We start from the raw sequence: 24346 nt of genomic DNA, 5'->3' as shown, positions 1-24346 counted from the left end.
TTACTAGCAGTATCTTTCTGGCTCTTTGCAGTGCATTCTCGCCGCTAACTAGCGCATACCCTACTCAGTCAGCGGATGTGATGATACCAGCTGCTACTTGTGAGTGATTTCGATTCAAACAACGCCTAGTCATCGAGGCATCTCCATTAATACATCACAGGTGTGTCTCACTATGTGGTCCAGTCCAATGACAGCTGCATGAAGATCGCCATCATGCACCCGGATATGGGCGGCATCAATCAACTCTACGCGTGGAACCCGCATATCCATCGAGGAACTTGTGAGAACCTCGGCGTCAATGAGATGGTCTGTATTAAGATGCAGCCTGCACCCCAATGCGCGCCGGTGCAGACGATGCAGACAATGGAGACGATGCAGACAATGGAGACGATGCAGCAGTAGTCTGCATATTCTGGTGGATTTCCAGAAACATGGGCTAGGTAGTTAGCTGGGATAGGCTATAGCTGGGTAGAATTAGTTGCTGTGTGCAGCATTCAATGCAATAGCAGTTTCATAAATCAACGAATGTGTCTTTAGGAAGAGCATGCGTTGCTTGGATCATAATACGATATCATAAATAGAATAATATAGAGACGGCAACTAAAGGTAACTAGACCCTCTTTTCAGGATTTGGATTCCCACAGGTCACACACAGACTTTTTGTCTCTCACCGCATTTCTTCTATTTTGTACTCGTCGATTATTACTTAGTTTATTGGCATTCCCGGATTTGTTCATTCGTAATTTGCACTTCCATTTTTGGACGTCGTACGCGCTTTATTTGACGCCTGTCCCAAAAAAGGAAAGCGTGACGATCTGCCAGGGCGGTGAGCCTCGAATTGCGCCGCAGCTTTTCGAGCTGCTTTCCCTCGGATCTGATCTGCAGCCAGCCTCACAACCCCAGCGGACCATTTAATAATCTCCAGGATGTCAACATCGTCACCACACCCATCTGCGTCTCACCCAGATGGGGGTGGCACGCGCAGCCCGTCCGCGCCGGGATCACACCCCGAGACAGAAGAGAAACGCGACCCGGAGCATCAACCAGACGATGCGGAGGAGAAGGAAGAACCACAACCAGACACCAATGAAGATGGCCAGGAATCTGCACCACCTTTGCCAGATGAGATCCCTCCACCTCTCCCCGACGAAGCACACCCAGGCCAAACCGAAGACGATGGATGGGAACCCGTTTGGGATGGCAATGCGCAAGCATACTATTTCTACAACCGGCTCACGGGAGTATCTCAGTGGGAGAATCCCCGCGTACCAGATGCAGCATCCGCGACAGCGCCCGGGACAGGGGGGTTTAGCGGCACACAACCGGCAGCGTCTTCATTGTCGCCACCCCCAAGGCCGAAGTTGCCTGTGCTAGGAGGATACAACCCTGCGATTCACGGAGACTACGATCCAAATGCTTCATACGCCCGTCAGTATGAAGACCAAGCGCGGCCAGAGTCAGGCACCTCAGCGCAGGGCGACCCAGCCACGGCGTACGCAGCCACGGGCATGTTCAATCGGTTCACGGGCCGGTGGCAGGACGCCTCTATTACACCAGAGACCCATAACGATGAGAACAAGTCCCGGCGACAGATGAATGCTTTCTTTGATGTCGATAGCGCGGCGAATAGTCACGATGGCCGGAGTCTGCGTGCAGAGCGGAGTGCTAAGAAACTGAGCAAGCAGGAGCTGAAGATGTTCAAGGAGAAGCGACGGGAAAAGAAGGAAGAGAAACGTCGGGCCTGGTTGCGGGATTGATTAGACGGGGATCCTGCATATCGGTGAATCTGTTTTCGCATTTGGGAGCCTTGTTGATATACCATTCCACACTGGGCGGTGGGAGTCGTGCGGCGTTGTGTCTATTGTTTACTGTGAATAGAGGCTGCGAGTGCCTATTGTAATCTTTCTGTATTAATAACACTGACAATATGATCAAATCCAACGTAAACCGGATCAATGGTAAGCATTCGAGATCTTATACTTCATGTTCAACCCCACCAGGTCACGTGGTCCTGCGATATCGAAGTTTCTTCGGCGGCAACAATTTAGTATTTGCAAACCTGAGCATACTTCAGCAGAGTGTGGTAAAAGTAAGTGCGCTCATTGAAATCAGTGGGAAATGGCCATTCCATCCGAACATACATGGCGATTTCCAGTGTGGTTATAGCGGAACATTGCCAATCCGACTTATTTGACACAACTGCTAATACCATCCCAGCTCATAACCACTTCCGCCCGCATTGCACGAGCCAGAGGAGATCATCTAGACACGGAGACCATTCGTGAATTTGATCAGCGTCAACGAAAGAGCGCATTGTACCGCCTACCAAAGAAGAAGGGCAAATATCAAATTTTGAGTCCTCAAGCGAAAAGAAGAGGAAAAGCGCACCATGTCCGGCCCATCGTCAACACAAAAGGCCGCAGTGCCAATTGCACTCTCATTTGAGGAAATTGACGATCTCATCTACGATGCTCGGGCAGGCGACCTCGAGGCGTTGACCACTGATCTAGCCAGCCAAGCTGCGCAGCACAACTGCTCCGAGTCCCTGATCGTGGCATCTGCCATCGACACCGAAGACGAAAGCGAGGGCGGAACGGGGTCGTGCGTGTTACATTTTCCCGCTGCAAATGGGAATATCGGTATGCTCTCTCCACCCTTTTTTTATCAATAGATTATGAGTTAATGATTACCCAGACATCCTCAATTCCCTATTGCAAAAGTTGTCCACCATTGAAGACGCTGCTCTGCGCACTGCGTTTGTCAACCACCGCAATTACTCAGGCAACACACCCCTACACTGGGCAGCACTGAACACGCACTTGGAATGCGTAAAGGCGCTCGTCGAAGCTGGTGCTGATATTGCGGTCAAGAACGACGCTGGCCATGACGCTGTGTTCCTGGCGGAGCGGGCTGCGTGGGATGCCGCTGCGGAGAATGAGGGCGAGGGTGAGGCTGAGCAGACGCAGGAAATTGAGATGACTATCGGCGAAGGCGAAGATCAGAGCCAAAACCAACAGCCTTCCGAGAGCGCGGGCGAGATGTCGGCAGGTCGGCAGGTTGTCGAGTGGCTGTTGGGATCGGAGAAGGGGGCGGCGGGATTGGAGACCAGTGCGAATGCTACGGAGGGTGCTGCAGAGGGGGCTGCATGATTTCAATATTTTGAAGGGTTTCTATTATTAGGCATTCAAAAGTTTCTAGAGTAATTTGTGGTTTTAATTGATGGTGTGAGTTTTGGCTTCGAGCATGTCCACTACATTCAATAATGACAATCTATCCGCTGATGTATCGGGCCCTTAAGATAAGCTGGTTGGAATGGAAGAGCATGTCCCAGGCTTTCCTATAAATAAAGGAGTGCTGCAAAGAAGTTACTTTATGCAGAAACTTGACGGAGATTAAGAGGAATGTGTGAGCAAATATAGTGTTGGAGTAAGGAAGATCCATGAGAATTTTAAAATAATCATTTCGGATAAATGTACAGATATTTACACATCAGTCACAACGAACTTTGCCTTTCTTCTCGCCTGGCTTCTGTGTTGAGAGATGCACGCCATTGGACACCGAGCCGGCAGAGTAAGAGCCCTCGATAGGAGCAGCTTTGTCGGCCTCAATTTCTCGGACTTTTGCATCAAAACCAACCTTGAAGTGCCGCTCTCGCCAGACGACGGTTACGCCGCCGTAGACTGCCAGAATCCAGATTGGCAGAGCTAGAAGCTCCCGGCCTAGCCATGCGGCAAGCCATTGGAGGAAAGGACGGCGAGTTGTTTGCGTAGAATGACTGCGGGAGATGGGCAGTGCAAAGGGTGGAGTGTGTGTGTCCAATTCGACTGTTTTGGCGGAATGCAGCTTGATATACAAGGTCCAGTCGACAAGGACCCAAGACACCACGCTGAACGCGAAGAATGCAAAGAAAGCAGTCCATGTGCCTAGATAAGGGGCACATTGCACGCCACTTTGTTCGAGGTATGGTGCCAGGGCATTCGTAACTCCCCATGCACCGTAGATTGAACAGAGGAATGACTCGGTGCCTGGCTCGACGAGCGTGGCTAGCAAGACGGTGAACTTGCGTACACGCAGCCACCGCACCCGACGAGCAATGTATGCATGTACGCTCATGTTGGCAACGGGTTGGATCGCTAGATCCCCGAAGACCATGGCGTGCTTGCCCCAGCGCTCACCGCGCTCTTTCTCCTCGCGTATCTGCCTTCTCCATAGGAGATCGCCGATCAGATGGTCTTCGCAGATGTTGTCGGAGAAGAAGTCAATCCCTGGGTGGCGGGCGTGGGAGTCTGTGGGCGACGGACTCGTAAGGTAGTCGAGATGAGAGCGGCGAAACATGTTGGATTTGCCCACAATGCATGGCGCAATGAGCACAGTGTTGATGGCAGTATACATCTTCGCGTGCGCAGAGGAGAGAAACAGCTCCTCGAGTCGACCGCCTCCTGTTGTCAGCATTGCAGCGAACCCGTCTTCAGGACGGCTGGAGTGCATGGGGGCAGCTACAGCCGCTGCGTCATTTCCACAAGTGGCATCCAGGAGTGCCTGCCGTTCTTGCTGCGAGTTATTCTCCCCAGTCACGTCGACGACCACGGGTAGATGATGCACGAATTTGTATTTCTTGTTGCTCGCCGATCCGCACAGGCTGTCCACCATGCGGCCACACACACCTCTCCCAACCCAGACATTGCAGTCGATAATCCATACGATGTCGCCCTTGGCTTCACGGTATGCCCGACTCATGTTGCGGATCTTGGGGTTTGGTCCTAGAGCGTACTTGCTGGAGTCTTGTAGCAATGGGTCGTCGTCTTCAACATAGATTCGCGCGTCCACCTCCGGGAAATCGGCCACCAATTTGCACAGCGTCGGATAGGCCGGGTCATCGCTCGACGACACGCAAAGGCAGACTGTCAACTTGTCCGGCGGGTAGTCCTGTCGGAAGGAAGCAGCGAGACAGTCATAAAGGTGCGGCTCGAGGCCCTTGACCGGGCGAATTGCTGTGACATGGGGGGCGTCAGAGGAGGTCGCAAGAGGGGATCGTCGTGGTCGTCGCAGGAAATGGCGCCATCTGGAAGGGAGAAAAAAAAATTTAGTGTCGTCCAAATAGGTCAAAGGAAGCCATACATCTGAAAATAGCCCAGGGCACAAACCGCCAGCACCGTGGTATACCAGATCAAGCCGATCCAACCCGTTGCGAGGCGCACGAGGGCGCCATCACCGATGGGCGCGTCGAGGAAGGGCGAATGCAATGGCTCTAGCATGGGACCGGACAGGCCACACAGTTACCGACATTCGAGGAAAAAGAGAATCATGTTCGCCCGTGTGGACGTGCGCGGAAGGAAAAAATGAACCAGTGGAAAGGAGCGGGTGGATTTTGGTGGATCACCGCCTCGTGTGGATACTCCCTCCCAGTATGTACATAATGTCGACGAACGAGGCTCAGTTTTGTCCTCGTTCTTTTGTTTATTCCCCACTAAAATGATATTGCTTTGCTGGATGATATTTAATCTCAGACGCAATATTGCCGGGATTTAGGTTAAACATACTAAAATCCGGTATTCCAGCTGCTTCACGTTCCTTGCGATGTTGTTCGCTCCTGGCGAGAAGCTCTTTAAAGAACTCGTCATTTGACTTCTCATCATTAGTAGACCGGGGCTCGTTACTGTAGCTGTCAGTACTCATGACTCAGGGAGAATCATGACGGATTGTTTCTTACAACGACCATCTTAGATTTGCTCCACGGACACAAAGAATGAGCTTCATGTCTTGTTGTTCTTGATCAGTTAGACCCAGCAGTTTGTCGAATTCAGAAGTGACTGGCTTCTCAAAATCCTCGTCATATGGAAGCACGCATGAGATTGTGGCGAGCTCAAAAAAGCGTGGATATAGCCCAGAATATCCCCAGTCAACGAGACAAAGAGCGCCATCCCTCTCCAGAATCAGATTTCTCCGGCAGATGTCACCGTGGCATAGTACCAGAGGATAGGGTGTCAAGTCAATGGAATCATTGCGATATTTTAGCCTTTTGTTCATATATGCATTCATGTCTTCGATTGAGGTGAAAACTGTCTTCGCACCGTCGTCGCCGAATAGGTAGCCCAGAGGTTCCCCGTGCCCAATTGGACCCGGGACCGGAGCTGAGCCTATTATTTGTCCTAGATGGGCAAGAATCTTCGCAACACGGCACGGAATACCTGGGTGCATTTTCAAATCAAGCTTGCTGAGATTCTGGCCGTGCACATACTCCATGAAGAGGTATCCTCGTGGGTGCTGATTGTTGAGATTCAATAAAACGATAGACCTTTGGTATGTGGACGATATTGCGATCAACGTGGTTAAATGCAAATTCTTGTGTTGCTGCTTCAGATGCCTGCACGCCACCGTACTTCACTGCGATGTCGTCGGAAATCTTGATGATTTTGTCACCGTACTTTTCACCCCCGATCATCCCACCCTCCTTTCCGCCTTGTGGCAAAGGTCGATCAGCATTCTTCATCCGCGGTGGCAATATCGGAAGGCTCCATGGCGGTGGTTGATTATCTGAAGGGATTAGTATTTTGTAGGGCTGGAAACTGAATGCCCAGATCGTCGCTGCGAATGGACGAGACGCTTACTGGTTCCACCGCTTCACTGAACTCAAAAATAGCGTCGCAACTCTTTAGGTTCGGTCCGACTCCGAACTAAGTCTCGGCGGTCTAGAATCTAATATCTTAGATTCGCGATCCGACAATTCTGGCAAGAATCGAGTGGTACCCGAGGTTCCATAAGCAGTGCAAATAGTGCAAATACAGGGAATCTCGTGATATGAATATTTGTCGAGATGGGAAGATGACGGTATAGACTAAGAATGTTGCCTATAGTGCATTCTTGGTCTAGCTTTTTTTTTTGCCCTACTTCTGAGCGATAATATATTATGAAGTTTTCTGTGATAGACCAGTTCTTGATAGAAAAGAGTGCCATTCGATGAGGATCTTGAAGGCGACGAAGAGAAAAACAAGAGTGGGAGCTCTGGCTAAATACATAGATCAATCAAAGGAAACAGTAATCACATGGTCAGCCACATGAACCCCTCTCTATACAGGGTCTCCACATTTGAACCTGACTCTGGCCATTTCTTTAAATATCAATAGTGCTTCCAAATTCCCCGCGATCCAACTTCTCCAATATGTCCATCTGGGTCTTCAAAATACACACTTTTCCCACCAAGATCCCAGTCCATGCGGCCCGTAACGGGGACGCCGATTTTCTGAAGATACGCATCCCACTGTACCACGTCGGCAGGTTTATCAACGGCGAAGCAGAAATGCTGCTTTAGATAAGTTCTGTCGCTTGGGTTATCGGATCCGAGGGAAGAGATAATCGAATCGCTAGGACCGTGGCCCGGGATGACTCCTCCGTTAGAGGTGATAATGTCATTAGAGGTCTGCCCGAGTTGGAAGAGTAAGAGGGTCGTGGTGCCGAGATTGAAGCCAGCCACGCGAGGCTAAACAGATTGTATTGTTATTTATTGCACAAGTGAACTGATATTAGTGGAGTGAGATATGACGTACTGACTGTATGAAAGGCTCGGTGCGCAGGACGGATTTATAGAAATCAGCTGATACACCGATATCGCCGACGTATAGACATGTTTCGAGGATGTGAGAGATGGGAGGAGGTTGTGCGGCCATTTATGATACTGTACTTCAACACTTCAACCTTGATTTGGTGGCCTACTACTGTAAATTCGGTTCTGATTTGCAGCAGTATAGTCGTAATATATAGCACTCAAAGGGTAGCATCGAGGCACCGTTTGAGACTATAAAAAAAAGATGTTGCCACTGACTCGTTTGTCAGCTCTTGCAGCCAGATTTGTAACGGACGACCTCTAGACCATCAGACCTCGTATTCGTGGCAGGTGGTTCAGATGACGTAAGGTAAATGCCCTGAAACGAATGAAGTGAAAGAAATGGTTCACCTTCGTGCGCGGGGAATACCCTTGTTTTTAGTAAACTTTATCTATGATGTTGCTAGCCAAATTCTTGTCTTTCATTCGCCAGGCTTCCCTCTACTTCTGTGCATCCCGCTTACCAAATCAAGGTCTGCTGCTGGTTGATTGGACTCTATGCATAGACTCTGCTGTGGTTTCTGGCATTGATGCATGTAGCACAAGAAATAGGTGCCTGGGTACCTGCTGGGTACTGTAAGAGGTGGCTGATACCTGCAATGAACAGCAATACAATCATACCTCATTCTTCGAGGTTGTCCCCATTGATTGTGTATTGTTTGCTTGTCTACCTGGGCAGATGCCTGGAGTAGTGGATCCATTTCCCAATATAAAATCACGCCTGCTTGTCCTCTTCCTCTTTCCTTCTTCTGTTTCACTCTCCACTTCCTCCTCTGCATTCCACCAGTCCCCTTTATATTTATACCTCCGTGGATACATTACTATATCTACTTCTTTATCGAAAACTCAATCGCCTCGATAACGTTATGATGATGGCTTCAGCTTTGCATGAAGAATTCAGAAATTTTATCATCTGTGCTCGATCAAACTGAAACGCCTAGTCGCCACCGTATCAAACGATTCCCTCGATTTTCTGCCCTCTTCAACCGCATGATTACGTGGAAAACGTGGACTTCCTCCCTGAGGACGAAGTCTGGGATGTACAACCCAACTGCATCGCGGATTACATACCTGTGAACTGCAGACTAACCACGCCGCTGTGTGGCACATCAACAAATACGTCGCAGTCGCGGAATGCGGTGTTAAGTGGCCTTGAGACTATGACCTGAATGGACAACTCTGAGTGAGACGTGTCCCAAAAGACCGGCGCCTGTGGCTCACGCTCATGGAGAAACGTTCTACCCGGTGGCAGACGGGAATGTCCTCTGTGGAGACGATCACCGCAAAGGCGGGCTGGCTACTACAGCCAGATCGCCAACAAGGAGAATATTGGGTTGGGGGTGGAGTGTTTGATAGTGGTTTAGCTATGCAAGAAGACGGGGTGGCATGAGGGTCAGGAAGTAGTCCGAAGGTACAGGGCAAAATCAGTCACAGGCGAGTCTATATCCTATCGATATGCTTTAGACCAGACGAGGAAGACCAATAGCTCAAATGAACCATATCATTCTGTTTCCCCTTTCAAACGTGGAATACACATGTCTCGTTAATAATTATGTAGCTAGATCCACTCTAACTATGTCTTCTTCTTCTTCCGAATCAGACTGGCATTCAGCATATTGACCCCTGGAGAAGTATCTTGGGATCTGCTCGACACCTGCTCCCCTTCGGCAGCGGCAGTCTTGCCCGCTTCAGCGTCAGGCTTCTTCCGCTTGCGAACCAATCCACGATCCAAAACATTGCTCGGCTGCAGGGACTGAGTGCTGCTAGTCTCCGGCGTACTATTGCCGACAATTCGCTTGCCCCACAAGAGTTGGTCTGCCAGACAGGCAACATGGTTGACGTAGGTTTTGGTGCTGGCGACGGCCTCTTTTTCGTCGTAGAATGAATCCAGGAACGAGTTCATCATTTTCTTGTAGTCGCCGTCGCTCAGCACCACGTGTCCCCTCCCGGCTTCGGGCCAGTAGAAGGGATTGGCGTCAGCAGCTTGGCCTTTGGATCGGAGTTCAGCTGATGATCCGACGGGGTGATGGCCGAAAGGAGATGTTGTATTTGTTTGCTGTCGTTGTTGTTCAGAAGCTGATACTGTATTTGGGAAGGACACAGAGGCATCGATCGGTGCATCGAGGCTAGAACTCGCCAGCTGTTCATCGTGGTTTGATGCGTCCTTCGATCCCGTAGCACCCTTGTTGACCTGGCCAGCCTCTGCCAAGCTGCGTGTTTGGCTCGCCATGGATATCGAGTTGAGCAAACCGGGAGGATTGACCACCAGCCACAGAAAGCCCACCAACCGGCCGGCAGAGCACTCCTGCCTGAAAGACATCATCTCCCAAAACTGATCTAGAGACCTCACGCTGCGCCATTGGCCGTTATTAGGGGGTGAGTTCTCACCCTCAGCTGGCTCTGGAAGCTCATCATCCAGATCAATCAGGAAACGAGTTTTGGGGTCGTCTGGCAGGCGAGGGACCAAGCAGCGCGGAGGAGCCTTTGGGTCGGGACACAACTGGTGAAGTGGATAGCTGTTAAGCCATCGGGGGCAATCTTGTGGGTCGGACTTGGCTGTGGTTGGAAAGAAGGTTCTGGTTTCGAATTTGTCGCAGCCGGGAACAATCAGGTACGCCGTCGCAGAGGCTGTGGCAGCCTCAGCCGTTTGACCGAGGCGTTTGGTTTCCGAGAAGACAGACTCAGGCTCCTGCTCACGGAGAATAGGGTCCAAGGTGCGACACCACCATTTGATCAGACCTCGATCATCTAGGACATGTTTATTGGGGTTCTCGATGCTGCCCGAGAACAAGTACTGGTTCTGCGCACGCGCAAACAGCGACACAACCAGACGCACGCCCGGCCGTTGGCGTGTCCGCGTGAGAAATGAGAGAAAGGTGGTGGAGACGAGTCTCAAAACCGAGACTTTGCGCGGCAGTTCCAATAGGTGCAGGAGTCCTGTGGAGTCGGCCTTGGAGACGAAGATGGTGGTCAGGTGGGCCGTGTTGTAGACCATCACCTCCATTCCAAACACGATGATCTCGCCTCCATTATCACCAGCACGATCAATTGAGATGGTCAGAAAGTGATTTTCACAGAATGTGGGCTCGGTGTCCTGGCCCGGAGCTGCGGCGAAGAGCGCTGGAGACGGAATTGGTGTTGATGAGACGTGGCGCACAGTGAGCTCGACCCCTCTGGGGAGCACCTTAGCTAGGAGATCCCCTAAGTCTGCATCTACAGACATCGTACTGAACTGTATCTTTGTTGTGAAGCTATGAAAAGTCCCTTGTCGGCGACGCGTTGTTGTCGCCTCTAGTCACGTGGTTAATCGCCATATATTCCAGGCATCAATGGGCTATACAGATGATGATTTGTTATTTTGATAGAAGAAGACATAATAAGCAATACATTTTACTCGCTAAACTGCACATAGAATACCTGATCCTAGAGCACCTGCCTGTTTCCCGCTTGAATCCCCGACTTGTAAAGAGAAAAGCATACAGAAGACTGGACAAACATTTGTTGGAAGAAAAGCAGTCACGCACATACAGAGTGTTGATTGGTTCGGGAGTGGTAGCGTTTCGATAGCTCAGAGAGAGGGCTTGGAAAAGAATCATGATTGATACCGTTGTCGAACCTGAAGTAACTAAATCGTACACTGACCACGGATTGGCAACCACTCTAAGTAAATAACACATTAGACACGCTCGCTAGAAGGACGCCACAACAGCATTCAGGTCATCCGCATTAAGGAGCTTCACACCCTCATGAACCAGGGTCCTCCAGACCAGATTCCTTGTCCGCACAGGCCAGTACGGCGTGTTCCAGTACCTCGCGCCAATTCCGCGCGCCTTGGCGGTAGAAATCTGATCACGGAGAGCGCTGAGCTGGCTATCTGTCAGGATGGGCTCTGTATCAGCAGTGACTGGGCCTACGGCCTCCTCAAAATCTGTCGATGCGATGGGGGATACCAGGGATGTGACCTCGTCGTATTTGGGGTCATTCAGGTCCGCGAGTGGGGCATCGAAGAAGTAATCGCGGTCTGCTATTGGGGCTACCATCTCCAGAGTAGTTTCCCCCGTGCCGATAATAGTTACTGGGCCGTTGGTGATGGTTTCGTTGTTCTTCAGGGTGGTGAGGTAGCCCTTCTCGCGGAGGGGGCTAGAGCCGCGACGACGGCCTCGAAGGTCTCTGGCCCGGATGTTTTCACATCGATGAAGAAGTAGAGTGTTTGATCCGGGACGGTGTCCCAGACACCGCTGTGGCAATTTAGTTTCTGGTTTAAGTGTGTCGTGGGATCTTGCGCAGGATACTGACTTCTTGGTGGGTGATGTCACAAACGGAGACTCCGGGTTCTGGCGCTCCAGGACGTCCAGAATGGGATTTATATAGAGAGACTCTAGTGTTCGTGCCGCTGTTAAGGCGGATTGATCATGGCCAACCTGCTGCGGTTAGAATGTCATTGGGGACAGGTCAAAAGACGGACGTAGAGAGTGCCATTGTATAGCCACACATCGGCTTCAGTGGACATGCAGCCCTTGGAAAGACCTGGGAAAGGGATATATTAGCGACAGGAAGAAATTACCAAGGTAAGTTCTCGCGTACCGGTCCAAAAGGGTTCATCTCTCCAGTAATCACTTGGATGGCGTCAGTCGCAATCAGAATAGGAGACTGGATCATTTACTTGTGAGAATGAACAGGAATCTATGAATTGATTTATTAACAAAATATTTCAGCAAGGAATGTAGGTTGACATCGATCTTACCGGCAAGATATCTCGAGTGAGGTCTGTGGGATAGCCGTACTCTTTGCTACCATGGGTGTTCTTCAAGATGCTCTGTAAGCTAGATGTAATGGCCCCGATGACTGGCTCGGGGCCGGCGAAGAGAGCGACAACAAAACCAGTGAGAAGCAACATGAGCGACGAGATCATGGTGCTAATGCCGCGCAATGAATGGAATTGGCGATGGTAAACGGTAGATGATGCGCACCCCTTGGCGGGCCGTGCACGTGGTCGCGGTCTGTCATTCCCGAGCTACGGAGATCAACGCGACCTCAAAGTACACAGTAGGAGGCAGTGCACCGTTTTACGGATATACGTCATACTAAATGAAACACAATCGGTCATTGAATCATAAGATGCTAAATAGTATCGGCTTTGAAAGAAGCCTCATAACCAGTAGCAGCCATTACCAGCAGAGTTGACCGTATGTACGTGGGAGAGGCCAGCCACGCTACACTTCTCGGACACTCGACGACGTACTGCTAGGCGGCTCCTGAGACATCGAGTTGCGCCCCCTGAGACTGAGGTTGCCGATGCGCTGAACAAGGTTGCTTCCGACGGCATCGACGGCTCCCTTAGGAGCAAACAAGGTAGGTCCCTGGGCGGCAGCTTCCTGAACCCTGAAAAGTCTGATCGATGTGCCATTCCACACGCCCACGGTGCCTGGCGTTGCGCCCGCAGCTGAACCAACCACCATCTCGCTCGAGAAAATGAAACCCCATAGCAATGACTCGTACCAACCCATTGACAGCGCAGACCATTCGAAAGGTTGCGCGCGGATCGACGTGGGCTCGGAGATGATGCTTGTGACCTGGGGCTCATGGACGAAAGAGGGGAGGTTAGTGATGAGGGTCCGTGCCTCGGAGTTAGCAGTCGACTCGAGGGCTGCATCGGGGATATGAGGAGCAATGGCGGAGATGATGGTTAGGATCGTGTGAAGGGGGAGTTCTGGCAGCCATGATTCGAGCTAGAACAGCGTTAATAGGGTTGCTTGCCTAAGATAGTGCAGAGAACTTACCCAGGGCACAGTCGGCGTGAAACCAGCAGAAGGGGCGGAGAACAGAGCAGACATGCTGCTCTGACTGGTCATACTGTTTTGCCGAGAAAGACCCGGCCGTCCTGCTGGCATCTTACCCCGTGCCTTCTCGGAAATCCTCAACTGATGAACACTGCTTTCTTCCGCAGTGGAAGAAATGGATGGCCTTCGTGAGGTTTGAATGGAGGGAGATGACTGAGATGGCGTATGCTGCCCTTCCCCATCATCGTCATCAGAATCATCATCGCCACCAATCGAAAATGGACTGTTCTCCTCAGGAATGCGAGTCAAGGGTGACCGGGCGCCAGATGAAGTGTGGAGGTCTTCCTCGGAGTGTGAAAGTAATGGGCTGGCGGCCACGTCGCTCTGGGCACCTCCGGCTTTTCTTCTCTCATTTTGCCGTTCGATCTCCTGTTGACCACTTTCCAGTGTGAAGGCCCGCACAGCCTCAAATCGTTGCCTGTATTTCAAGATCGCGTACACGAGATACGGGTTTTCTGGGGGAGTCAGAAACTAGAAATCAAAATAGGGAAGGAAAACACACCCGAGAACTTGTGCTCAAGAACAGTGCTGATGAAATCAAGCAATGATGCAAGAAGCGTATGATTAGTTTCATTCGCCAACAGAAAGCTGGGTGCAGACATCGAGGAGAAGAGTTGTAGGACTTTGGAACAGGCACTGGGAGAGATATGCTCGATGTATGGCGCAATATTGTTGATGATCACCAGAAGTGCGGGATAAACAGTATCTAGTTTCCCCTTGCTCGTTGTCATGAGTGTATGGATTGACTGCACGGAGGTTAGAAGCTGCTACTCTATGCTTTGGGACTAGCAGAAAACGAACCATGATCAGGAAGTCGGCATACGAGCCTCGGAATTTCACAAGGCGTATCGACTGTGGCAGAGTCTCTTGGGCCTCGAACTTTTTGTTTAAGCTCTTTGCAAATGTGGGCTCAACACTCATTGTCTGGAGGATGAAAATGCACATCCGGACAATTCCTTGTTTGGAAGCATCCAGTCTGTACTCCATGGCGTAGAAAACGCACAGGATGAGAAAATCGTGCGAACGGTTGGAATCAATGATGAACGACCGGAATCGCTTGTTGCATTGCAATGTTTCCCAGAACAGAACCAACATCTCCGGCGCCCACTTCACCGACCCTTTACTTCCGGGAAGATAGGAGGTTGTAGCCTGCATCTAGAAACATTCATATCAGCAAGGTCCGAGTAGGCGCTACCATGGAAACATACTGGTTGGTCCAAAATCCGCGTCATACCATCCACCAAGAACTGGAAATCCTGGGGTCGATGCAGTCTTCCGAAGTAATGACGGTAGTAATTCTTCGGTGGAGCTCCCCTACCATCCTCTGGGATGGGGTATAAAAGAAGGACGAGGAGCAATTGCAAGGAATATATGACTAGGATCTGTTTCGGATCCTTCCACACGACATGGTCGTACGGGACTCTCCATGATGCAGGGTTGTATTTCATAGCCTGTGCTCAGGTCAGCGACAGTAATTCAAAAAATAGTGGGCGATCATACGGTATTCAGAAGAGAGCAGAGGAGAGTCAGAACAGACTGTTTGTCTTGGCAGGTTGTCATATAGGTGATGGCTCTGACACCCTGCACGGGCAAGGTACCTAGGACGAGTCAGACTAGGCCATGAATTGTGTCCAAAAGGCAACTCACTGGAAGGCATGTACATGGCCTTTCCGGTAATTGTCAACAACAGCCGCAAAATCTCGCATCGATTGCTTTCCAAGGTCTTGTTGGATCCCATCGCCGTATTGCATCCAACACCACTCTGCCAGATCGAGTACGAGATCTTGCTTTTCGGCGTTGGAAGTTGCGGGATAGTAAAATCCGCAAAGAAGAGCAGATCCAACAGGGTGTCCATTAGCTCTTCGGCCAGTGGCTTGACATCCTCATATTCTTCGGTGCGCGGGCTGGTTCGGTTCTGGTTGTCTGGCTGTGCTTCGTCAAACAGCACTTCCCCGGAGATCTGGGCCTGCCGGGTCTTCTTCCTTCGCCGCGCCCAGAAGAACTTCTCTTCCCATTCCTCCAAGTGTTCCGCTTCGTAGACAAAGGGGAGGAGCCGGGTAAGGATGCGGATGCAGTTGAGCGCATCGCGGTCGGGGGCCAGATCGGGATCAGGGAATGAAGGATGGTTTTTCAAGACGATCAGGCGAGATGTTACTGACAATAGCAGTGTTTCAAAGTTCGATAAGGCATGGTCTCGGGTTCGCCGAATGTCGGCCGGCGTAAATAGGCTGAAGACGTCCTCTGAGGATTCGGGGAGTTCCCAAAACTTCGCAGATCGTCAGCGCTGGTGAATTTGGGGATCAAATCCCAGGAAAAGACAACATACCCTGGTCCAGTAGGGGTCGTCCGCAGGGATCTCCTGCTCTTCGGAGAGGCGGAAGATGCCCTGCTTGAAGACAAGCTTGGACTCGGAGGCCCCCATCGCTGCAGAGAGGTGAAGTAATCACAGCGCAAGGGTCGTCATGTAGACGTGTAGCTGGTGCGCTGATTCTGTTGGTGGAGGTCAGTCGGAGGCGGTGGTTGTAGTTGTTTGGTTTGGTGTTCCTGATTCTTGGCTCACCGCGGTTGGGCCATGTCCGCCTTTACACTTAGTTACCAGTTTACTCTAGAACAAATGGACACTCCAAGAGGTCTCATTCATGAGATATTAAACAATAAAATCAACTATCGCTAAGAACACCATGATGTATGCGCACCTATTCAGGCCAAACCCACCCAGGAAAAAAATCAAAGAGCGCCGTTACTAGCAGAAAGCCTTCTACTTCTCTCATAAAGCCACTTGTTGCTCAACCCCAAACTCCTCCGCTTACTTCCCAGCGGCGATGGGGAACTGGGCCCAACACTGGACTCCCCAAACGAGGACCGCGCCAAAGGTGACGCGGACCCAATGCTCTGTCTCCGACCACTTTCGCGACCTCCATTGAAAGCAGCTTTATGCAGCAGGGGGCTCGATGCCGGCGAAAACGGCGACCCTGTAGAGACGCGACGGTCAGAGAAGCTCGGGGTGGCGGACATCGGCGAGACGCTCTGTCGGCTGGCCGGACTGGCCTTGCGCGAAGTCGAAAGCCGGTATCGCGGAGGGGTCACGAATGTGGTCCCAGGCGTCACTGGCGGTGTCACCGTGGGATCTAGGCCAAGAAGAGCGCGTTGTGTGGGGGTGAGTGGGATGTCGGAGAGATCGTCCTTGGGCCGGAAGAGAGGATACAAGGCCGCGAGGATGTTGAAGAGGAGAAACAGTTGCAGAAAGACCAGTCCAAACTCATCGTAGAACGGGTTGCTGTTGAATAGTTGGCGCGAGCTGGTGCAAGGTCCAGTCAGTATATCGTAGACACGGCCGTGGAAACGATTCCCAACTCACTATACTTTGAGTGTATTCCCCAACCCCCAAACCATCACTAATGCAACTCCATTCCACACCAAGTTCCGCACGTTCTTATCTCCAAATGTAGCTGCATTTTGCCGCCGGACGATCTCGTTCAACTGAGGGTGGCGCCATTTGCCCGGGGTGCCAGACTGAGGAGTTGCCACTCCAGAGGTCGGTTTAGGCGTAGAAGGGAGTGATTGAGTCGCCATTGAGGTCGACGACAGGAAAAAGAGAATTGAATATAAGGGGCAGACGAGGGAAAAAAAATAGCTGTACATCGGTTGTCAATCATTGCGCCCATAACAACAGTAAGGGGGTATGCGGGGACTTACCGGGAGCCCAAACTGGGAATTACTTACCTGAGACGAACGAGGATCGCTAGTCTATCGGGAAGTCTTCAGTAAGTCATGGTGGGTGGAAGAAGGAGTTGTCGCGGGCGAATGTTTTCGGGTTGGATTGGATTGGAGGCTGGGAAAGGAAGGCGCGATCAGGGCCACTTCGGATTTACGGTTGTCCCGGCATCCGGGCTGCTCCCCCCGGTGACCCCCCACACGTCATACTGTACACAAGGCCCTTTACATATCACCGCCATGGCTTCTCACCCTTCACTTGCAGAGCAGCTGGACGCTCTGGTCGCCAATGTACTGGCTGACTGGAATGTCTACACCACTGTCTTTGCCGGTATCCTAGCTGCATTTGCCCTGTACTCCGTCTTCTCCTCTAAAGACCCGGATGTACACCCATTCCTGCTGGCGCGTCAGTCCACCGCAGCTCCGGTCCGTCTGTCGGGCCAGTCGGCAACCTACCGAAGCTTGGAAACGCCTCATGGATTCCCGCTGCGTCTCGGATTAAACGTCAAGGACCCCGGCGCACCCAAATGGACCGGCGGCCGAAGAGGTGACCTGCGGGATATTTGGAGGACTGCGGTCCGAGGTGTCCTGAACGAGGACGGGACACCCTCTGGAAAGAAGGGCAAGATCTATACGGTGCTGGGCAAGGAGATGGTCGAGCGTTCGCTGGACCAGGTCACGCAGGAAATCAACGTTATCGGTCAACATCTTCAGAAAGCGAAGGCCAAGACGGTCGCGGTCTGTCTGACGGACTCCACTGAGCTATTGACTGCTATCTTTGGTACGGAATGTCCCTGACCTAGTGGTATTGGCGTTAATGTTCTACAATCTAGCGGGTGCCTTTTACGACTTCAAGACGGTTCTTGTTCCCCATAACCTGTCGTCCGAGACCTTGGCCGCCCACCTGAAGGAAGTCCAGGCGGATGTCCTGATTGCAGAGGCAGGATCGCTCGACTTGTCCACGGTTTCCAAAGCTAACAAGCAACTGTCGCTGGCACTCTGGGTCGCGAAGTCTGGCAGTCGCCATATGGACTGGAATGACGTTCCTAAAGACGCCAAGAAAACCTTGAAGGTCGCAGTGTGGCATGAACTGGTCGAGGAAGGCAAGGATCTTGCTGGCTTCGAAGTGCCCAGCTACGACCCGACTACAAAGACCCCTACAATGAGCACCGTTTGGCCCTCTTCCGAGGATGTCGGTGAATTCATTGAATTCAAACCAGAGGTACTTTCCTGGTTTGTAACGATTCATTCGCAAATATGCTGACTCTAGATATAGAATCTCGTGGCTGCCGTTGGTGCTCTGGGCTCCGCATTGCCTCGAACGGAACGTTTGAACCCAGACGATGTCGTTCTATCCATTGACTCGCTTTCTCGCTCCTATCCCCTCTGCCAGATCATGTCTGCCCTGTTTTCCAACGCATCCATCGCATTGAACTCGGTTGCTGGAGAAAATGTAGACTTCGCCTTGGCCACCGCAGGCGTGTCTCCCACGGTGATCATTGCGTCGTCAGGCACCATGTCGGAATATACCCGCAAAATCATGCAACCGCACACTGGGCCTATATCTCGTCTAGGACGTTGCTTCCAAGCACGGAGTTTGGACGCAGGGTACATGCCATCGCAGAATATTCTCAGCCGAATCGCGCGCGTTGGCCCGACGGCGGAGCTTTCTCTTGACAAACTTCGTTTGTTGTGCATTTCCCATCGTTTCGACGCCAGCCCCACAACCCGCCTGAGTTCTGAGCAGTTGACTGATCTTCGGATCTTTACTGGCGCCCGTGTTGTTTATGCATTGACTGCACCAGGTATTGCGGGTGCAGTTGCGCAGACTAATGCTTTCGACTATAAGCGCCTGCATGGCCCGAGTCATTTTGGTGCTCCTTTGAGTAGCACCGAGATCACTCTGACCAATATCTCGGAATCTTCGGCCTCCGAGGATGGGCCTGTAGAGGGAGATGTGAGTGATGTCCACCTAGCAATTGATCGCAAGAGCTAATTCGTCCTAGATCAATGTGGCTGGCCCTGCCGTTGTCGCTCCGTCTATGACACTCGCCGCTCGGGGACGTATCAGCAATGATAATACCCTAGAACTGTGTCCTTGATTCACTTGATCAAGTAGACCAAGCTGGGACATGCATCAGTATTCATTTCTTTTTCGATGTATGAAATAGAGCCGCATTGTGGACATGTCTGGATACATAGCAGATTTGAATGTCGGAAATAAATGCGATCTTTATTTTTGAAGTACAGGGCCAAATCCAAGAGAAAGTTTGAAATGATAGTAATATACATGTGCATAGACTGCCCAAATGATTTCATGAGTCGCTAGCCTCAGCCTTAGGAGTCTCAACCTTTCCAGCCTCGGGCTGGGTGGATGTTTCCTTGGGAGCCTTGGGCTTAGGAAGGGAATCCTTGAACAACACAACAGCCTGACGGTATCCAGCGAGCGATTTCTTCTCCGCTTCTTCCCTAGACAGGGATCCGAGACGCTTCTTGATCAAGGCCTCAATGTCCTGTTTCCGTTGCTTCAACTGGGCATAGACATCCTTAGCCGGTGCCACACCGGGGACTTTGATTGCCATATTGAGTGCGTTCCAGACAATAATCTCCTCCATCAGCCGGGCGTCAATGGACTGGGGATCCTGGTGTTCGGGGTCAAATGTGAACTTCCCCAGGGGCCAGCACGCCAGAAGCCTCCGGGCGTACATTAGGACCTGCTCGTTCCCTCCGACGGCATTCAAGTCAAGCATAGCACGGGACGCAGTTAGCTCCAACAGCGAAGCGATTACAAAAGGCTGGCGTTTCGGGTCCCGCAACGCATCTTTCACTGCGTGTTCTGGGTTCTGCTCCATGAGATTAATGGCCTGATGTGCCAGAGAGAGCGCATTCGTAGTTTTCTTGTCCTCAAAATCGGCCATCTGCGCGGTACAATGGATCTCGAAGAATAGACGCCGGACGACATCCATATCGTTGAGGCGCAGACCGGTGCGCTTGGCATACCGGGCACACGAGATGGCAAGGTGAAGCTTGTCATGTTTGCCGAGTGCGGCAATGATCCGCACCCATTGATCGGGCTTGAAGTTCCGGTTCGCTCTTTCGAGGCCAACGGTGAAAGGGAACAGGTTTTCCCAGGTGTTGTTCTTCTCCATCAGGTCCAGCACTTTGACTGCGTCCTTCCGCTTCGGCATCTGGCCCTTGTTCAATGGTTTTAGGGTGTACTGCTCATTCTCGTTGATTTCCACCGTTATTGGCTCGTCTAGCAACCGTTGGGCGTTGCTTTGCTTGAACATGGTCTTTCGCTGGGGGCCGGGGAGACTGAAGGGAATAAAGAGTTCTTCTCGGAATCGATGCAGGGCCTGGTCCAGTTCCTCAACCTGTGTTGGCTTAAAAGGCAGGACTGTATTCCAAAACAGCACTCGTTAGCAAAAGACAATTGGAAACGGTGGTCGACAACCGAATGTACCTTTTCTCGTCGAGCCCATAGCGCGAGTCTGGGTCAAGGAGACGGAATGGCGCAGCGAGCCAAGCATGCGCTGGCCACTTAGTAGCCTACCCATGGCTCTGTGCGCCATTGTGAATGAATTGAGGCAAAGATAGATTGAACTGTTGAGAGGTGCGCGCGACTCCGGGTTCCTGAGCAGCGGAGAAAATCAGCGGGCGGTGTGGCCATTCTGCCTGGGTCGCCCCAAAACTTGAACTTCCGCTTCTCCCAGCATCTTGGACACACACCACCACCATGGCCGCTCCACTCGTGCGGCAGTTGGGCTGCCTCAGATTGACACCTTCAGTCCAGCAATCTGCCAGCCGTCGATTCATCTCAACGATCTACTCCGCGAAGCGCGAACCCACTCCTCTCCCCTCGAACGTCCCCGAGCAGTTCCTGTCGCAGTTACCATCGCGCCTAAAGAAGGAGGCCGATGGCCCCAAGAAAATCAAAATTTACCCTCCTCCGCCATCATCCCGTGCTACATGCAAAGATCCCGTGGCCAAGGTCACCGAGACGCAATTGTCGGTCCTCGACCCCAAGGGCGAACGCAAGGCCCTATTCGACTACCGCCGGAACCCGCGCAGTGTCAAGCCTGGTGATATTCTGCGGGTAACATTCAAGAATGGTGACCCGTTCAATGGCGTCTGTCTGAGCATCCGGCTGCGCGGCATTGACACCTCGTTCCTGCTGCGGAACGAGCTCATGCGTGTTCCGGTCGAGATGTCTGTCAAGGCTTTCAGCCCCAATGTGAAGAGCGTGGAGATTGTTCAGCGATCGCAGACCAAACGCAGAAGGGCGCGCTTGTTCTATATGAGGTGCGTTGGAGATTGTTCATCTTGCATTTGGACTTTGCTAACCCTGATTACTTTCCGTAGAGACCGCAAGCACGACCGCCGCAGTGTCGAGAATCTCGTGGACAGCTACATCAAGCAAAAGCGGGCTTTCATGGGCAAGCGATGATTGGAACTGGGAGTTATTTCTTTTGGCATATTGGCGGATGTATTATTATCACCTCTTGCGAATCGACTGTTTATATTTTCTCGAATCGAATACACTATCTCTTTTGTGCGGAAGTCCGGAGTCATTACAAGATACTTGGAATTGTTGAATGGTAGAGCTATGTCAGTGGCGAGACTATTACTAGTTCTATGGAAGATGAGATGGCACTACTGTCTGATGATTATAGACCACCAGTTTACCCATCCATGGTATCATTCAGTATTAGATTCCCTATCAACCCAATCGGAAACATGACACCTCTCAGTAAATGTATCGAAAGCTGCCCAAAGAAGGAGGTTGTCAGCGTAACCCACCAAACCAAAACAACGGCCCGGAAGAGATAACATACTTGAGGTTCTCACGATCCGTCAGATCCAAAAACGCCGTCGAATCCAAATCTCGTCCTTCGAGGCCACCCTCCATCTGAGACTGAATGCGGTCACGCTTCTTGTTCTCCCAGCGGAGCAGAAGTCCGAGCGTCGTGATCAGGCAAGCTTCGATGAGATGTGAGACGATCATCGACCAGATACCGAGCGAATAGGTCGGTCTAGATTTATTCTGTCAGCTTAGTTCAGCCACTGTCAATTGAATGGGTAGAGCGCACTTCTGGTCATCTTTATAGAAGAATGGACCGGCGATATTGCCCGTGCAATATCCCAGGAAGAGGACGGCGTTGGTGACGACCTTCTTGGTGTGACCTATATGAAAGAGCTTTAGAAGAATGTTTGGAAGAGTATAGTCAAGTGGAATGAAGTACACACCAGCTGTATTGGCAATCTGCATACTCAAGACCAACACAAATGCCGCATTATACGGTCCCGTCAGATAGTAGCAGATCAGTCGACCAACACGTTGATCCAACGGTACGAAGCGGAGACCGAAGGCTCCCGCAATGTTTGGACAAAGGAATATAAGCACGAAGATAACACGTCGGTTTTCGAAGCGGTCATTGAGGAAAACACATGTGAGAATTGACAGTGCAATGATGATGCCGTATGGAATCTAAATCAATCGATATTGTCAACCTCAGTTCTGTCAAAACTCGCGGATAGGATATTATCTACCTGCATAAGAGTGGTGACCAAGGTTGAGAATCCGAAGCCTTCGATGATGATGGTTCCGAAATTGGAAATACCTCCATTGGGGACATTGCCTGAATAGACGGTCAGATTGGAGGGAGCAGGTAGATGTCAGTCGAAGGGAAACGCACAAACAATCCCCAAAACAAAGAACATGTAGAGCTTATAATCTTTGAATGCCTCGAGAGTCTGATATGGCTTCAAGTGCTTATTCTCAACACCGGTCTGATTCGCTCTCAACCGGTCAACAGCAATTCGACGCTGCGCCTTGCTGAGACCTTTTGCCGTGACCGGCGAGTCGGGAAGAAAAATGAACATCACAATGCCCCAAGTAGCACAAAGGGCACCACTAGCAAGGAAATCAGCATACAGACACGCAGGGCTGAAAGGGTGTTTGTTTACTTACATGATGAGAAATTCGTATTTCCACGAAGGCAAGGCACCCCGGATATGGCCAATTCCATAGCCCAACAGCCCACCGAGAGCAATTCCAAACCCGTTTGCTGTGTACCAGAGTCCCAACCGCACGGGCTGTTCGCGTCGTGTGTACCACATGCTCGTGATCAACATAAAGCCCGGGTCGGAGCACGCTTCTGCGGCTCCCCCTAGGGCTCGGAGGACGGCGAGGGTCCGGAAGCTGTTGCATGCTGCTTGGATCATGAGAAAAACGCCCCTTTGCAAAAACATGTCAGTGGCAGTCCACATGAATTTGTAGTATCGGTGTTTACACATACCACATAAAGATGTTGACACCTAGATATTTTCCTGAGAGGTATTAGAACATCCAGACCTAGGCTTATATATCCGGGGGAGATACCAATCGGAAGCCTCTGCAGCAGGAAATTGGTAGGAAATGCCCAAGCCAAAAAACCAAAGTAGAAAAGACTGCTGAGCCAGTTGTACTGCGTCCCATGCAGTTGTAGATCTTCCTCAATGCCGAAAATGGCCGCATAGCTCAACGTTGTCTGCACCATAGAGCAATTAGAACAAATTTAAATATATAGCAGGACCAAGCCTACCAGCCACGATTAACAGACCTTATCAATGTAAAAAAACGCATAGCAAACGGCCAGATAGGGTAGGACCATAAAGTCAATCTTCCAAAGTACCTTCCTTGCTTCAGCGGGGTCGATCTCCTCATGCAACTCATCTGGGTCATCAAAAAGTGCCATGGCTGTGTCACCGTCGATAGCTTTGACGGACTTCCATCTCGACCTAGCTTGATTGCTTTCAGAGTGGTGGATGGTTGGAACATCGACGGTGTCTCCCTTGGAGAGGTTCTCTGTGACGTTGTCCGCCATCCTCGCTACTATTTTCCCAGGTGGAATCGACGAAGGATTGATGGAATAAGTACGAGTTTGAATATGGTTTTCTTGTGGAACAAGGGATTTAACAGCGAGGCAGAGATATATATTCGCATTCCCCCGGCAGAGAATAAACCTCCGAACTGACCCACCGACTCGTATACGATTTCTCCGCAAAGGTAAGCAAAAGGAAATGGGACAATCTGCGGGGAAGAGACCCATCGCGTTGATCTTGGCCGACGAGCTCTCAATCGGAATTACACCGCGATATCCCTGCGCAGCCAAGGCATGCATCATACCAGTGAGGCCCAAGAATCTTACGC

At 51.2% G+C, this 24346-nt stretch overlaps 12 protein-coding genes across 12 annotated transcripts; 5 read left to right on the top strand and 7 right to left on the bottom strand.

Annotated features, from left to right (window-relative positions):
- Nucleotides 1–198: 198 nt before the first annotated feature.
- On the top strand, nt 199–402 carry N7474_000195 (uncharacterized protein; the record flags this gene model as incomplete). The annotated part of the gene is made up of 1 exon (XM_057191610.1): nt 199–402. One exon carries the CDS (start codon nt 199–201, stop codon nt 400–402), a length of 204 nt encoding a protein of 67 aa, XP_057056563.1.
- A 524-nt stretch (nt 403–926) lies between these two features.
- N7474_000194 (WW domain-containing protein) lies at nt 927–1757 on the top strand (the record flags this gene model as incomplete). The annotated part of the gene is made up of 1 exon (XM_057191609.1): nt 927–1757. One exon carries the CDS (start codon nt 927–929, stop codon nt 1755–1757), a length of 831 nt encoding a protein of 276 aa, XP_057056562.1.
- A 632-nt stretch (nt 1758–2389) lies between these two features.
- On the top strand, nt 2390–3149 carry N7474_000193 (ankyrin repeat domain-containing protein; the record flags this gene model as incomplete). Its single annotated transcript, XM_057191608.1, has 2 exons — nt 2390–2639; nt 2695–3149. The coding sequence occupies 2 exons, from the start codon at nt 2390–2392 to the stop codon at nt 3147–3149; spliced, it is 705 nt and encodes a 234-aa protein (XP_057056561.1).
- Nucleotides 3150–3489: 340 nt separating this feature from the next.
- On the bottom strand, nt 3490–5255 carry N7474_000192 (putative ceramide glucosyltransferase; the record flags this gene model as incomplete). Its single annotated transcript, XM_057191607.1, has 2 exons — nt 3490–5062; nt 5119–5255. The coding sequence occupies 2 exons, from the start codon at nt 5253–5255 to the stop codon at nt 3490–3492; spliced, it is 1710 nt and encodes a 569-aa protein (XP_057056560.1).
- A 1862-nt stretch (nt 5256–7117) lies between these two features.
- On the bottom strand, nt 7118–7664 carry N7474_000191 (Glyoxalase/Bleomycin resistance protein/Dihydroxybiphenyl dioxygenase; the record flags this gene model as incomplete). The annotated part of the gene is made up of 2 exons (XM_057191606.1): nt 7118–7477; nt 7545–7664. 2 exons carry the CDS (start codon nt 7662–7664, stop codon nt 7118–7120), a joined length of 480 nt encoding a protein of 159 aa, XP_057056559.1.
- A 1509-nt stretch (nt 7665–9173) lies between these two features.
- N7474_000190 (H3 histone acetyltransferase RTT109) lies at nt 9174–10823 on the bottom strand (the record flags this gene model as incomplete). Its single annotated transcript, XM_057191605.1, has 1 exon — nt 9174–10823. One exon carries the CDS (start codon nt 10821–10823, stop codon nt 9174–9176), a length of 1650 nt encoding a protein of 549 aa, XP_057056558.1.
- Nucleotides 10824–11289: 466 nt separating this feature from the next.
- On the bottom strand, nt 11290–12512 carry N7474_000189 (uncharacterized protein; the record flags this gene model as incomplete). Its single annotated transcript, XM_057191604.1, has 4 exons — nt 11290–11838; nt 11893–12021; nt 12185–12250; nt 12345–12512. 4 exons carry the CDS (start codon nt 12510–12512, stop codon nt 11290–11292), a joined length of 912 nt encoding a protein of 303 aa, XP_057056557.1.
- Nucleotides 12513–12813: 301 nt separating this feature from the next.
- N7474_000188 (Nuclear pore complex component) lies at nt 12814–17013 on the bottom strand (the record flags this gene model as incomplete). Its single annotated transcript, XM_057191603.1, has 10 exons — nt 12814–13329; nt 13381–13895; nt 13943–14186; nt 14242–14595; nt 14649–14891; nt 14941–15038; nt 15088–15706; nt 15767–15864; nt 16251–16738; nt 16799–17013. 10 exons carry the CDS (start codon nt 17011–17013, stop codon nt 12814–12816), a joined length of 3390 nt encoding a protein of 1129 aa, XP_057056556.1.
- A 381-nt stretch (nt 17014–17394) lies between these two features.
- On the top strand, nt 17395–19256 carry N7474_000187 (uncharacterized protein; the record flags this gene model as incomplete). The annotated part of the gene is made up of 4 exons (XM_057191602.1): nt 17395–17935; nt 17988–18376; nt 18431–19111; nt 19161–19256. The coding sequence occupies 4 exons, from the start codon at nt 17395–17397 to the stop codon at nt 19254–19256; spliced, it is 1707 nt and encodes a 568-aa protein (XP_057056555.1).
- A 213-nt stretch (nt 19257–19469) lies between these two features.
- Nucleotides 19470–20726, bottom strand: N7474_000186 (uncharacterized protein; the record flags this gene model as incomplete). The annotated part of the gene is made up of 2 exons (XM_057191601.1): nt 19470–20551; nt 20618–20726. The coding sequence occupies 2 exons, from the start codon at nt 20724–20726 to the stop codon at nt 19470–19472; spliced, it is 1191 nt and encodes a 396-aa protein (XP_057056554.1).
- A 164-nt stretch (nt 20727–20890) lies between these two features.
- N7474_000185 (mitochondrial 54S ribosomal protein bL19m) lies at nt 20891–21601 on the top strand (the record flags this gene model as incomplete). The annotated part of the gene is made up of 2 exons (XM_057191600.1): nt 20891–21456; nt 21517–21601. 2 exons carry the CDS (start codon nt 20891–20893, stop codon nt 21599–21601), a joined length of 651 nt encoding a protein of 216 aa, XP_057056553.1.
- Nucleotides 21602–21940: 339 nt separating this feature from the next.
- On the bottom strand, nt 21941–24020 carry N7474_000184 (putative MFS allantoate transporter; the record flags this gene model as incomplete). Its single annotated transcript, XM_057191599.1, has 8 exons — nt 21941–22187; nt 22245–22642; nt 22705–22793; nt 22851–23068; nt 23126–23392; nt 23454–23484; nt 23537–23684; nt 23757–24020. The coding sequence occupies 8 exons, from the start codon at nt 24018–24020 to the stop codon at nt 21941–21943; spliced, it is 1662 nt and encodes a 553-aa protein (XP_057056552.1).
- Between the last annotated feature and the right edge of the window lie 326 nt (nt 24021–24346).

This window comes from Penicillium riverlandense, assembly GCF_028828495.1.
Source record: "Penicillium riverlandense strain IBT 135883 chromosome Unknown utg000001l_segment0_segment0, whole genome shotgun sequence".
In the NCBI taxonomy this organism is placed as follows: domain Eukaryota; kingdom Fungi; phylum Ascomycota; class Eurotiomycetes; order Eurotiales; family Aspergillaceae; genus Penicillium; species Penicillium riverlandense.
Note: the sequence above shows the minus strand (reverse complement) of the source record. Positions and strands in the feature narration are given on the sequence as shown.